The sequence below is a fragment of the Mustelus asterias genome, chromosome 3, assembly GCF_964213995.1.
Source record: "Mustelus asterias chromosome 3, sMusAst1.hap1.1, whole genome shotgun sequence".
In the NCBI taxonomy this organism is placed as follows: Eukaryota; Metazoa; Chordata; class Chondrichthyes; order Carcharhiniformes; family Triakidae; genus Mustelus; species Mustelus asterias.
Window position 1 is genome coordinate 152,468,168 of NC_135803.1, and position 15,560 is coordinate 152,483,727.

General features: G+C 45.4%; 1 protein-coding gene across 1 annotated transcript in view; it reads left to right on the forward strand.

Moving 5' to 3' along the window:
• The window catches only part of LOC144491895 (uncharacterized), a 45,436-nt gene extending 42,257 nt beyond the window's left edge, over positions 1 to 3,179 (forward strand). Inside the window, exons 8-9 of the mRNA XM_078210185.1 lie at positions 1,404 to 1,901; positions 3,011 to 3,179. Of these exons, the coding sequence (XP_078066311.1) occupies positions 1,404 to 1,901; positions 3,011 to 3,153 (641 nt within the window). The 3' untranslated portion in view covers positions 3,154 to 3,179. The remainder of the gene's footprint in view (positions 1 to 1,403; positions 1,902 to 3,010) is intronic.
• The last annotated feature ends 12,381 nt before the right edge of the window (positions 3,180 to 15,560 follow it).

A 15,560-nucleotide genomic window follows, 5' to 3' on the forward strand; every position in this document is an offset into this window, starting at 1 on the left:
GTGTACAGTTTTGGTCTCCTTACTTGAGAAAGGATATACTGGCACTGGAGGGGGTGCAGAGGAGATTCACTAGGTTGATTCCGGAGTTGAGAGGGTTGGCTTATGAGGAGAGACTGAGTAGACTGGGGCTATACCCATTGGAATTCAAAAGAATGAGGGGAGATCTTCTAGAAACATATAACATTGCGAAGGGAACAGATAAGATAGAAGCAGGGAAGTTGTTTCCACTGGCAGGTGAAACCAGAACTAGGGGGCATAGCCTCAAAATAAGGGGAAGCAGATTTAGGACTGAGTTGAGGAGAAACTTCTTCACACAAAGGGTTGTGAATCTATGGAATTCCCTGCCCAGTGAAGCAGGTGAGGCTACCTCATTGAATGTTTTTAAGGCAAGGATAGAAACATTTTTGAACAGTAAAGGAATTAAGGATTCTGGTGAGTGGGCGGGTAAGTGGAGCCGAGTCCACGAAAAGATCAGCCATTATCTTATTGAATGGCAGAGCAGGCTCGAGAGGCCAGATGGCCTACTCCTGCTCCTAGTTCATATGTTCATTGCAGTGTTAATGTAAGCCTATTTGTGACTAATAAATAAACCTTTAACTTTAGCAAAGGAAGCCTGCCGTCCTTACCGGTCTGGCCGACATGTGACTCCAGAGCCACAGCAAGGTGGTTGACTCTCAACTGCACTTGGGCAACTATGGATGGGCAATAAATGCTAGCCAGCCAGCGATGCCCGTCCTATGAATAATTAAAAATATATATAAAGGTAGACTACTGGGAGACAGGTGTGTTGGATTTGTCAATGGTTGATTGGGAAACGTGATGATAATGCCGTGACTCAGGGACAGTGACTCGGGCCAGTTAGCTAATTAGTAAAGCCAATTCCTGACCTGCCAATCCGGCAGGGACTTGGTCGAGGAAATTCTCCTCATTGTCCTTTAAGTTTATTTATTAGCGTCACAAGTAAGGCTTACATTAACACTGCAATGGAGTTATTGTGAAAATCCCCTAGATTGACTTGAAACTGCTGTACCTCGACAAACTAGCAGCTTCACCTCACTGGGACGACACAGTGGCACAATGGTTAGCACTGCTGCCTCACAGCGCTAGGGACCCGGGTTTGATTCCTGGCTTCGGTCATTGTCTGTGTGGAGCTTGCACGTTCTCCCCGTGTCTGCGTGGGTTTCCTCCGGGTGCTCCGGTTCCCTTCCACATTGTGAAAGGCGTGCTGGTTAGGGTGCATTGACCCGAACAGGCGCCGGAGTGCGGCGACTCGGGGAATTTCACAGTAACTTCGTTGCAGTGTTAATGTAAGCCTTACTTGTGACACTAATAAACAAGCTTTACTTTAACTTTTACTTTACCTTATTTGAGCACAGTGCATCTCTTTGTTTCCACCAAACCAGGGGACAAAACTATCAAAGCAAATGAAAAAGCAGAATGTGGAGAGAAGCAGCTTGGGGAAAGTGGGAAAGCAGAGGCTCTGAAGAGAGGGAAAGCATCCAAAGATTTAGCGGCTTTAGGAAAACGATCCATATTCTTGAAAGGATTAGCGAGTCCTGAGACAAAAATGGAGAGAGTCCAGGAACTCGAGACTCCAAGGAAGAAAATGAAGAAAATCCAGAATGTCAAATCTGGCAAAACGAAAATGAAGAAGATTCAGGAATTCGAGATTCCAGGGGGGACAATGCCTCCTGGCGAGAAGATGCGCAAATCAAATCTTCGTGTCATCAAGTCGGAGACAAATTTAAATTATCAGCCTCCTGTGAAGCAAAAAAAGATCACCAAGCATAATGAACAATTAGTGATGGCGAAGATACCCCAGAAACCATATTGTTTAAGGGTGGAAAAGGAATGGGTGAGAAAGAAGGCAAGCCTACAGTCCAAAGAGAGTGACCAAAAAGGTAAGTCTTATCTTACGTTTAAGGACAATTGTCATGAAATGCTTAATTGGTAGTTGAGTACAAAAAATGAATCTCGCAGCGTAAATATCATTCTCAATATTATTTTGAAAAAAATCTGCAAGCGGGAATGAAAGGTCACAGAAATCTGTGTCTTCACCCTAACCTCCAATGTTCCAACCAGCCTCCCACCCATTGACTCTGTCTACACTTCCCGCTGCTTCAGAAAAGCAGCCGGTATAATTAAGGACCCCACGCACCCCGGACATTCTCTCTTCCACCTCCTTCCGTCGGGAAAAAGATACAAGGGTCTGAGGTCACGTACCAACCGACTCCAGAACAGCTTCTTCCCTGCTGCTGTCAGACTTTTGAATGGACCCACCTCGCACTAAGTTGATCTTTCTCTATACCCTAGCTATGACTGTAACACTACATTCTGCACCCTCTCCTTTCCTCCTCTATGAACGGTATGCTCTATCTGTATAACGTGCAAGAAATGATACTTTTCACTGTATGTTAATTCATGTGACAATAATGAATCAAATCAAATCAATTCTTTGTCAGACCATATCGCAGCCTTGAGGTAGCATTGGACACAAGGTAAACCATATTCAGTTGCACTTACATTCATTGAATCAACATATTGGGGGCTACCATTGACCAGAACCTGAACTGGACCAGTCATTTAATACTGTGGCTACAAGTGCCGACCAGAGGCTCGGAAGTTTGCAGAGAATAACTCACCTCCTGACTCCCCAAAGCCTGTCCACCATCAACAAGTCACAAGTCAGGAGTGTGATGAAATACTCTCCACTTGCCTGGATGAGTGCATGTCCAGTGACACTCATGAAGGCCAACACCATCCAGAATAAAGCAGCCCACTTGATTGGCAACCCATCTACAACTTGAAACGTTCAGTCCCTCCATCACCGGCGCACAGTGCCAGCTGTGTGTACCTTCTACAAGATGCACTGCAGCAACTCATCAAGGTTCTGTTGACAACACCTTCCAAACCCACGACCATCACAATCTAGAAGGACAAGGGCAGCAGGTAATGCCCATTATCAATGTGGCAGGTTCAACACACAAATGTTTTTTCTTTCTCTTTGCAGGTGAAATAGACATTGGTCAAGAAGACTCTACATCGAAAATGAAGGAACATGAACATGGACAACAGGAAACAGACAAGAAACGAGCTCTTGGTAAATCCAGCTTGTGCATTACAACATTCTCTGGAAATCATGCAATCTTCTGAAATGAGCACAAAAGAACAGATATAAAACTTGATAGGAACTTAGGATCAGAGTCGGCCATTCAATAAGATCATGACTGATCTGATTGTAGTCTCAACTCCATTTTCCTGTCTGCTTCTATAATCTTTGCCTCTCTTCTCAATCAAATATCTGTCTAACTCAGCCTTGAATATATTCAATGCAGCCTCCACTGCTCTCTGGGGAAGAGAAATGTAAATTCTCCTCATCTCCATCTTAAAAAGTAGACCATGTCCAGATTCTAGCCTCTCCCACAAGTTGAAACCTCCTCCCAATATCCACCCTATCAATTGCAGTCAGGATCTTATATGTTCCAATAAAATTAGCATACATTATTCAAAACTCCAACAGGATCAGCCATTCTCCATGAGATATGTTCCTCATCCAGGAATGAGTTTCATCAACCTTTTCTGAACTGCTGAGAACCATGGGATTCCTACAGTGCATAAAGGGGCCATTCAGCCCATCGAATGTGCACTGAATCTCCAAAAGAGCATCACACCCAGGCCCACCCACTGATCTATCACCAAAGATTTACCAGGACTAATCCACCTAACCTGCACATCTTTGGACACTAAGGGGCAATTTAGCATAGTCGATCCGCATAACCTGCAGATCCTGGGACACTAAGGGGCAAATTAGCATGGCCAATCCACCTAACCTGCACATCTTTGGACACTAAGGGGCAATTTACCATGGCCAATCCACCTAACCTGCTCATCATTGGACTGTGGGAGGAAACCAGAGCACTCGGAGGGAACCCACGTGGACACGGGGAGAATGTGATTAGATAAGATAGATTTTGTAACTTGTGTTATGTCTTCAAATCTGAACAGATCTGTATAGGTATAGTTTTGGGGGAAGATGTATTATTGTTTAGAATTTCTTGTTTAATGAATGTATCATTATTTTGTTCAAAGCTCATCAGCAGATTCTGAGACTCTGTTCAGTGTTTACGCCCCACGTTTCCAAACACAAAAAGAAAAAATGGGATCTATCAGGCCCAGGTTCACCCAAGGATATGTCTTGGCCAGTCGTAACACCAGCCGGGTCAGCAACATGCCTCAACAATCGAGAGGCTTGTCTCACCAGAGCCCTTGTAAACCGTATCATTGTCCCTTTAATTAGAAACGCTTGCTTTGGTAGAATGGATTTGCCAATGATTGGTTAGGGAATGTGACCATAGAACCATAGAAAATTACAGCTCAGAAACAGGCCTTTTGGCCCTTCTTGTCTGTGCCGAACCATTTTTTGCCTAGTCCCACTGACCTGCACTTGGACCATATCCCTCCACACCCCTCTCATCCATGAACCCGTCCAAGTTTTTCTTAAATGTTAAAAGTGTGGAGGGATTTACCACTTTATCCGGAAGCTTATTCCACACTCCCACCACTCTCTGCATGAAGAAGCCCCCCCTAATATTCCCTTTAAACTTTTCTCCTTTCACCCTTAACCCATGCCCTCTGGTTTTTTTCTCCCCTAGCCTCAGTGGAAAAAGCCTGCTTGCATTCACTCTATCTATACCCATCAAAATCTTATACACCTCTAGCAAATCTCCCCTCAATCTTCTACGCTCCAGGGAATAAAGTCCCAACCTATTCAATCTCTCTCTGTAACTCAGCTTCTCAAGTCCCGGCAACATCCTTATGAACCTTCTCTGCACTCTTTCAACCTTATTTACATCCTTCCTGTAACTAGGTGACCAAAACTGTACATAATACTCCAAATTCGGCCTCACCAATGCCTTATATAACCTTACCATAACACTCCAACTTTTATACTCGATACTCCGATTTATAAAGGCCAATGTACCAAAGGCACTCTTTACGACCCTATCCACCTGTGACGTCACTTTTAGGAAATTCTGCACCTGTATTCCCAGATCCCTCTGTTCAACTGCACCCTTCAGAGTCCTACCATTTACCCTGTACGTTCTACTTGGGTTTGTCCTTCCAATGTGCAATATCTCACACTTGTCTGCATTAAATTCCATTTGCCATTTTTCAGCCCATTTTTCTAGTTGGTCCAAATCCGTCTGCAAGCTTTGTAAACCTTCCTCACTGTCCTCTACACCTCCAATCTTTGTATCATCAGCAAACTTGCTGATCCAATTTACCACATTATATCCAGATCATTGATATAGATGACAAACAACAATGGACCCAACACCGATTCCTGCGGCACACCACTAGTCACAGGCCTCCACTCAGAGAAACAATCCTCCACAACCACTCTCGGGCTTCTTCCATTGAGCCAGTGTCTAATCCAATTTACTACCTCCCCATGTATACCTAGCGACTGAACCTTCCTAACTAACCTCCCATGAGGGACCTTGTCAAAGGCCTTGCTGAAATCCAGGTAGACAACATCCACCGCCTTCCCTTCATCCACTTTCCTGGTAACCTCCTCGAAAAACTCTAATAGATTGGTCAAACATGACCTACCACGCACAAAGCCATGTTGACTCTCCCTAATAAGTCCCTGTCTATCCAAATATTTGTAGATCCTATCCCTTATCACACCTTCCAATAACTTGCCCACCACCGACGTCAAACTTACTGGCCTATAATTTCCCGGATTTCTTTTGGAACCTTTTTTAAACAACGGAACAACATGAGCCACCCTCCAATCATCCGGCACCTCCCCCGTGAATTCTGACATTTTAAATACGTCTGCCAGGGCCCCTGCAAGTTCAACACTAGCTTCCCTCAAGGTCCGTGGGAATACCCTGTCCGGTCCTGGGGATTTATCCACTCTGATTTGCCTCAAGACAGCGAGCACCTCCTCCCCTTTGATCTGTAAAGGTTCCATGACCTCCCTACCTGTTTGCCCTATTTCCGTAGACTCCATGCCCGTTTCCTCAGTGAATACGGATGCAAAAAAACTATTTAGTATCTCCCCCATCTCTTTTGGTTCCATACACAGTCTACCACTCTGGTCTTCAAGAGGACCAATTTTATCCCTCACTATCCTTTTGCTCCTAACATACCTATAGAAACTCTTTGAATTTTCCTTCATTCTGTCTGCCAAAGCAACCTCATGTCTTCTTTTAGCCCTCCTGATTTCCCTCTTAAGTAGCTTCTTGCACTTTTTATACCCCTCGAGCATCTGATCTGTTCCTTGCTGCCTGTACATTTCATACAGCTCTCTCTTCCTCTTAATCAGCGTTACAATCTCCCTTGAGAACCAAGGTTCCTTATTCCTATTTACTTTGCCTTTAATCCTGACAGGAACATACAAACTCTGCACTCTCAAAATTTCTCCTTTGAAGGCCTCCCACTTTCTATTTACATCCTTACCAGAGAACAGCCTGTGCCAATCCACACTTCCCAGATCCCTTCTCATTTCTTCAAATTTGGCCTTTTTCCAGTTCAGAAATTCAACCCGAGGACCAGATCTATCCTTATCCACGATCAGGTTGAAACTAATAGCATTATGATCACTGGATCCAAAGTGTTCCCTCACATTCACATCCATCACCTGCCCTAACTCATTGCCCAATAGGAGATCCAATATCGCATCCTCTCTAGTTGGCACCTCTATATACTGATGTAGAAAATTCTCCTGAACACATTTTACAAACTCTACCCCGTCTAAACCTTTAACAGTATGCGAGTCCCAATCTATATGTGGGAAATTAAAATCCTCTACTATCACAACTTTGTGTTTCTTGCAGTTGTCAGCTATCTCTCCGCTGATTTGCTCCTCCAATTCTCGCTGACTATTGGGTGGTCTATAATACAACACCATTAATGTGGTCACACCTTTCCTGTTTCTCAGCTCCACCCATAGGGCCTCTGTAGACAAGCTCCCTCATCTATCCTGCCTGAGTACTGCTGTAACATTTTCCCTGACCAACAATGCCACCCCCCCACCTTTTATCCCTCTGCCTCTATCCCGCCTGAAACATTGGAACTCTGGAACATTGAGCTGCCAGTCCTGCCCCTCCTGTAACCAAGTTTCACTAATGGCTATAATGTCATATTTCCATGTGTCTATCCACGCCTTCAGCTCATCTGCCTTCCCCACAATACTCCTGGCATTGAAATAGACACATCTCAAAAGATTATTTCCACCACACTCTACCCTTCCATTTGTGATTTTGCTTGAACTAACCCAGAGAGAGAGTGCTCGCTAATGACATCCTAATGTATCAAAACAAACTTCCTGCGGCCTGTTTGACACCACTCCACCGGCAAGGAGCCAGTAAGATCGGAATTTGGAAACTCGCTGGCGTGAATTGCGCTCTCTGGATTTCGAGCGCACACCGCCATTCCTGTGGATGGAGAGGGAGTGCTCAAAATCGCCCCCATTGTGTTACACGAGTATTTGTTCATCATTACTTGATCTTATCCAAATAACCTTCAAGCTTGCTCATAGATTTATCTAGTTCATTTTGTGAAGGAACGTATTAATTAGTGTGCTTTGGTTGGGAATCTATTTCAAATATCCTCTATATGCTCTGGGAAAACTTTTCTAATCTCCAATCTTGTTTGAATTTGGTTAATTTTGTAATTGCAAAAAGCCGTGGAAAGGTTAATGAGGATTCACAGCAATGATATCAGGCAGAGGAGATTGCAGTTGTGGAGGAACATTCTGGATTAATTAGCTTGCTTCAAAATTGTCGTTATCATTGGCTGTCAAAGAGTCATAGAGAAATACAGCACAGAAACAGGCCCTTCGGCTCAACTGGTCCATGCCAACCACGGTGCCCTCCCAGCTAGTCCCAATTGCCCACGTTTGGCCCATATCCCTCTATTCCTTCCCCATCCATGTACTTATCCAAATGCTTTTTAGATGTTGTTATTGTACCCGCCTCGGCCACTTTCTCTGGCAGCTCATTCCATATTTGCACCACGCTCTGCGTGAAGAAGTTGTCCCTCGAGTCCCTTTTTAAATCTTTCCCCTCTCTCCATAAACCTATGCCCTCTGGTTTTCAATTCCCCTTCCCTGGGAAAAAAAATATTTGGGGGGGAAGTTTTCCTGCCCCACCCACCATGGGAATCATAGCAGATGGGAGGTTGGGGCGGGGGGGTGGTGGACCATGGAAAAGTCTGACCTCGGGTGGGATTTTCCAGTTTTGGGGTGAGCGCGACTGGAAAATCCCACCCTATGTGTGTCTATCCTATCTCTGCCCCTCAGGATTTTATAAAACTCAGTAAGGTCACCCCTCATTCTCCGAGGATTAAAGGAATAAAGTCCTAGCCTGGCCAACCTCTCCCTATGTTTGTCCCTTAATTTGAGGACGTCATTATGAAGGCTCATGGGTTTCTGCAGTTGGGTCTTCATGTGTCTGAACAAGCTGCTTCTTGACTCACTGATTATTTGGCTGCATGGGAGAGGAGGTCCCATGAGGTTGTGGAATCTGGAGTGTAGGAAATTCTTTCCTTCTCTTTCCTTCTCTGCCTCCACACTGCCTCATCATTAAGACCTTAACTCAAAGTGTGATGCAACCAATGGCCACCCCAGCCATGAATGTCAATGTTGTTTTGCTTCAAGAAAAGCTTCCAAGTGTCTTTGAGAAATGTTCCGTGCCCTCTCGTTTGAGGGTTGAGAGAACGGGACCGGGCAGGGGCAATGTTTTGGCCACCAATCCACCTACAGTCAGGCTGCTTTCGGGCCAACGCACTCATCTTCCTCTTGGACTTTTGTGCTTTGCAATGTCCTCGTGCCAGGTCACCATTTATCTCATCACTGATCGAGCAAGTAGATGATCTACACAGCAAACATCAGACCACTGCATGGATTGCGTGATCCAGACGCTACTTAGATCCTGACCAATCCAGTAGGTGCCGGTGCTTTGATTTGGGATGCCCCCGTGTGGCTTTGCATTTGCTCTTCTGGTGAACAAGGGCGTTTGTTATAACGAGGCCACACTGGGCACATTTTGCCAACTGAAGGATGTGATTTGCATTGGCTTTTCCCACCCTGGTTTTCCCCAATGATTCCACTCCAGATGTCAGCATTCCAGTCGACACTGGCATTAAAATCTCCCAGTGGAATCATCTTTTCTCAGAATCAATCCCTACAGTGCAGAAGAAAGCCATTCGGTCCATTGAGCCTTCTCCGACAGAGCATCCTACCCAGATCCACCCCTGGCCTTTCCCCGTCATCCCACGTATTTACCCCACTAATCCCCCTAGCCGACACATTTTGGGACACCAAGGGGCAATTTAGCATGGCCAATCCACCTAACCAATAACCTGTCCTTGTCCCCGCCATGCCGACACTAAAGCCCACCAATGCCTCTACTTTCTCAGAAGTCTAAGGGAATTTGGCATGTCAGCTACAACTCTCTCCAACTTTTACAGACGCACCATAGAAAGCAACCTTTCTGGTTGTATCACAGCTTGGTATGGCTCCTGCTCTGCCCAAGACCGCAAGGATCTACAAAAGGTCATGAATGTAACCCAAACCATCATGCAAACCAGCCTCCCATCCATTGACTCTGCCTCGGAAAAGCAGCCAGCATAATTAAGGGCTCCATGCACCCTGGACCACCACCTGTCAGGAAAAAGATACAAAAGTCTGAGGTCACGTACCAACCAACTCAAGAGCAGCTTCTTCCCTGCTGCCATCAGACTTTTGAATGGACCTACCTTGCATTAAGTTGATCTTTCTCTACACCCTAGCTATGACTGTAACACTACATTCTGCACTCTCTCCTTTCCTCCTCTATGAACGGTATGCTTTGTCTGTATAACGTGCAAGAAACGATACTTTTCACTGTATGTTAATACATGTGACAATAATAAATCAAATCAAATCCAACCTGCATTTCTTGGGACACTAAGGGGCAATTTAGCTTGGCTAATCCACCCACCTAACCGACACATCTTTGGACTCTAAGGGACAATTTATCCTGGCCAGTCCACCTAACCAACACATCTTTGGACACTAAGGGGCAATTTAGCATCGCCAATCCACCTAACTGACATATGTTGGGACACCGAGGGGCAATTTAGCATGGCCAATCCACCTAACCTGCACATCTTTGGACTGAAGACTTCGTTAGGGTCAGAGTAAAACGCTTCCTTTTTGTCTTTACCAGAGTTAAGGGTCGGGGCATAAGCACTGATGAGAGTGGAAGATTGGTTACACCTGAGTCTATCATTTATATCATTGGGGAATTCTGGCAGAGCAGCCAAGATCCTATTCCAGATGGAAAAACCAACTGGCATTGCATTTGTTATGTTGCTATCAGTGTTTCCTTTCCAGTAAAAGATGGATCTCTCCCCCCCCACCCCCCACCTCCGCCACCCCCCCCCCCCCCCCACCGCTTCTCCCTTCAGCTGCCCCTCCCTCACTGAGGGTGACTATGGTCAATTCAGAGCCTCGTTGGCTCACTTGCTGATGGCAATGACTATATGAGTGTTCTGAAATTCCAAGAACACGGGGTTCGGTTGTTGTCGTTGTCGGTCATCGGCCGTTTGCCTGGGCCACATGGCTGCCTATAGTTCTTCTCAATAAAGCTTTGTTTGTCTGAACCTCCGAGGCCAGCAGACGTATTTTCAAAACCACCACTGGCGACGAGGATGGCGAACAGCATTTTTTGGACGTGGAAATAATTAAAACTGTCGCTGCACGAAAGCTGGGGCGGAACGGTAGCATAGTGGTTAGCACTGCTGGGACCTGGGTTCGATTCCTGGCTTGGGGTCGCTGCCTGTGTGGAGTCTGCATGTTCTCCCCGTGTCTGCATGGGTTTCCTCCGGGTGCTCTGGTTTCCTCCCACAGTCCAAAGATATGCAGGTCAGGTTGATTGACCAAGCTAAATTGCCCCTTAGTGTCCCGGGATGCCTTGGTTAGAGGGATTAGCGGTAAAATATGTAGAGATACGGGGGTAAGGCCTGGGTGGGATTGTTGTCGATGCAGACTCGTTGGGCTGAATGGCCTCTTTCTGCACTGTAGGGATTCTATAGTTTCTGTGGTGACGGGGAAGCCAAACAACAGTTGCAGCCAAGAGAGGGACTGCAAAACCATTGAGCCATCTGAAGAAAACAACTTTGGAAAGATCACCACGTGCTGTAGTTTTCACTGAATACTAATACATGTGACAATAAAAATCAAATCAGAGTATGGGGAGCACCGTAAGTAGCAAGTACCCAGCAACAACCAACAGAGCTGGAGGTGTTGTAAACCACAAAGGCAAACAGGCTGAACTCAGGTCATCATGGAATCCCTACAGTGCAGAAGGAGGCCATTTGGCCCATCGAGCCTGCACCGACAACAATCCCACCCAGGCCCTATCCCCTTATCAGGCCCTATCCGGTCTGTGTGCGTTTCCTCCGGGTGCTCTGGTTTCCTCCCTCACTCCAAAGAAGTGCTGGTTAGGGTGCATTGGCCATGCTAAATTCTCCCTCAGTGTACCCGGACAGGCGCCGGAGTGTGGCGACCAAAGGATTTTCAATAACTTCATTACAGTGTAAATTTAAGCCTACTTGTGACTGGTAAATAAACTTTACTTTTAACCCCATGCATTTACCCTAGCTAGTCTCCCTGATACTAAGGGGCAATTTAGCACGGCCAACCCACCTAACCCGCACATCTTTGGAGTGTGGGAGGAAACCGGAGCACCCGGAGGAAACCCACGCAGACACGGGGAGAATGTGCAAACTCCACACAGTCAGTGACCCGAGGCCGGAATCGAACCCGGGTCCCTGGCGCTGTGAGGCAGCAGCGCTAACCACTGTGCTACCATGACTTGTTTTTGGGAGGAATGAAGCAAGGCGATGCTAAATATTCGTGGCACATCGTGCTCACCCTGGCCCTTCCTCAGTGAAAAATGGCGGGGATTTTTGGCACTGTGGGATCGGTTGATGTGAATACACAGTGATGGAGCTCGTATACAGAGAGATTTGACTAGTTTGACCAGGTGAATAGAATAGCTACAGATACAGACTTTGTTTAACGTGGGGATACTGGAGCGTCATCATCGTCCACACGATCTTGCCGTTGAAGACTCTAAGACCTCACTTCATCTGACGCCACTCCGTGGCCTTGCTGCCATGGGTGCCCTTACCAGGAGCAAGAAGACCCCCACGAGTTTCTCAACCACATTGTTTGAAGGATTCTCGGAGCACACAAGTCTCACCATCATCGCAAGCTAGTGAAGACACTTCCAAATATCACACAGCGGATTCTGATGAGGAATGATGAAAAATCATATTGGAACTCACTTATGCAGAAGGACATCTTTAAACGCCTCCATTTATGTTTTTGAGACAAATGTATCAGTCATTGGTTTTTTTAAACTCTATATTTGTGAATTATTAATAAACTAGCTCCTCTGGCTATTTTTAGTGCATTTCTGCAAATTTCTATTTTTAAACTCTGAACTGACATCCTGATTAATCATTGATAATACTTCCTTTCGTGTGACTGAGTGGATATTGTATTTTGTGTATTTATCTTTGCCAGAAATAAGAAAAATCAACCTTCTGGCTCGTTTGATCATTCCATGAACTTGCGTTCTCTGAAGTCCGATTTAGTGGTATCCATCATGGGTGAGATGGAATATTCTTTTGAGTTGGGTGACTGCTCGTAAGAAGATGCACATTCAGCCTGGACCAGTTTTGACAGAAATTGAAATCTTGACCTGGTAAAACAGGACTCAAAATGGATTCCGTTATTTTTAAAACTCAAAATGGCCGTTACATTCATACAACAGAATTAAGAACAGCAGACTGACCCCTCGAACTGGAGTAGAGTCGGGCTGATAGTTTACGGGCAAAAGGCGAGAGATTGGCGTTGAGAAACTTATCAGCCAGGATTGAATGGGCTGAATGGCCCAATTCTGCTCCTATATGTTTATAAAATGATGAAGGGGATAGATAGAGTGAACGTTCAAAGACTATTTCCTCGGGTGGATGGAGCTATTACGAGGGGGCATAACTATAGGGTTCGTGGTGGGAGATACAGGAAGGATATCAGAGGTAGGTTCTTTATGCAGAGAGTGGTTGGGGTGTGGAATGGACTGCCTGCAGTGATAGTGGAGTCAGACACTTTAGGAACATTTAAGCGGTTATTGGATAGGCACATGGAGCACACCAGGATGATAGGGAGTGGGATAGCTTGATCTTGGTTTCAGATAAAGCTCGGCACAACATCGTGGGCCGAAGGGCCTGTCCTGTGCTGTACTGTTCTATGTTCTATATCTTATGATTTCATAGAGTCATAGAGCTTTACAGCATGGAAACAGGCCCTTTGGCCCAACTTCTCCATGCCACCTCTTTTTTTAATCCCTAAGCTAGTCCCAATTGCCCACGTTTGGCCCATATCCCTCTGTACCCATTTAACTGCCTAAATGCTTTTTAAAAGATAAAATTGTACCCGCCTCAGCTACTACATCTGGCAGCTTGTTCCAGACACTCACCACCCTCTGTGTGAAAAAATTGCCCCTCTGGACCCTTTTGTATCTCTCCCCTCTCACCTTAAACCTATGCCCTCTAGTTTTAGACTCCCCTACCTTTAGGAAAAGATATTGACTATCTAGTTGATCTATGCTCCTTATTATTTTATAGACCTCTGCAAGATCACCCCTAAGCCTCCGACGCTCCAAAGAAAAAAGTCCCAGCCTATCCAGCCTCTCCTTGTAACTCAAACCATCAAGTCGTGGTAGCATCCTAGTAAATCTTTTCTGCACTCTTTCTAGTTTAATAATATCCTTTCTATAATAGGGTGACCAGAACTGTACACAGTATTTCAAGTGTGGCCTTACCAATGTCTTGTACAACTTCAACAAGACGTCCCAATTCCTGTATTCAATAATCTGGTCAATGAAACCAAGCATGCCGAATGCCTTCTTCACCACTCTGTCCACCTGTGACTCCACTTTCAAGGAGCTATGAACCTGTACCCCGAGATCTCTTTGTTCAATGACTCTCCCCAACACCCTACCATTAACTGAGTAAGTCCTGCCCTGGTACGATCTACCAAAGTGCTTCACTTCGCATTTAACTAAATTAAACTCCATCTGCCATTCGTTAGCCCAATTGATCAAGATCCCGTTGCAATCCTAGATAACCTTCTTCACTGTCCACTATGCCACCACTCTTATGGTATGATTGGAATTTATGCTGTTGCTTGGATTTTTGTTAGGGATACCTCATACACAAACATTTGTTTGCTATTTAATCACAAGCCTTGTGTCCAAATTTGGCACTAGAATTTTATATTTTTGTTGTATTTTCTATAGCTCTTGGGGCACAGGGGATCAATGGATATGGGAGGAAGGGGCGTGGATCAGGATATTGAATTTGATGATCAGCTATGATCATAATGAATGGCGGAGCAGGCTCGAAGGGCCGAATGGCCTCCTCCTGCTTCTATTTACTATGTATGTTTCTATAAAAGTAAATTTATTAGTCACAAGTAAGGCTTACATTAACACTGCAATGAAGTTACTGTGAAATTCCTCTAGTCACCACGGTGTGACGCCGGTTCGGGTCAATGCGCCTAACCAGCACGTCTTTCAGGATGTGGGAGGGAACCGGAGCACCTGGAGGAAACCCACGCAGACATGGGGAGAACATGCAAACTCCACACTGACAGTGACCCAACATATTCTATGTATTATAATTCCCTATTAGTATTTTAATAATTTCATATTTTCAATTAATATTGGAAAGAATGATGTTATCTTGATGTGTTGATATAACATTCATTCATGAGAGTGTTAATTTAACAATCGTTTAGTGCTTGGTCCAGAACTTTCCGACCATTCAGGCCGGCAGGATCTTCCATTCCTGCTGATGGTGCACCCCATGGCGGATTTCCTAGTGGCAAGTGGTGCGTTTAATGGGAAACCTTGTTGATAACCCGGGAACCAAAAGGTCCCATCATTGGCCAATGACAGCTGCTTGGGAATGATCCCTGAAATGAAGAGCTTGTCCTATGAGGAACGGTTGAGGACTCTGGCTCTGTACTCGTTGGAGTTTAGAAGGATGAGGGGGGGATCTTATTGAAACTTACAGGATACTGAGAGGCCTGGATAGAGTGGGCGTGAAGAGAATGTTTCCACTAGTAATAAAATCTAGAACCAGTGGGCACAGCCTCAGGCTAAAGGGACGATCCTCTAAAACCGAGATGAGTAGGAATTTCTTCAGCCAGAGAGTGGTGAATCTGTGGAACTCTTTGCTGCAGAAGGCTGTGGAGGCCAGGTCATTGAGTGTCTTTAAGACAGAGATAGATAGGTTCTTGATTAATAAGTGGATCAGGGGTTATGGCAAAAGGGAGGAGAATGGAGATGAGAAAAATATCAGCCATGATTGAATGGCGGACTAGACTCGATGGGCCGAGTGGCCTAATTCTGTTCCTATGTCTTATAGTCTTATGGTCTCCTGCCACCTCGGGGTGTCACGGTGGCACAGTGATTAGCACTGCTGCTGCCTCA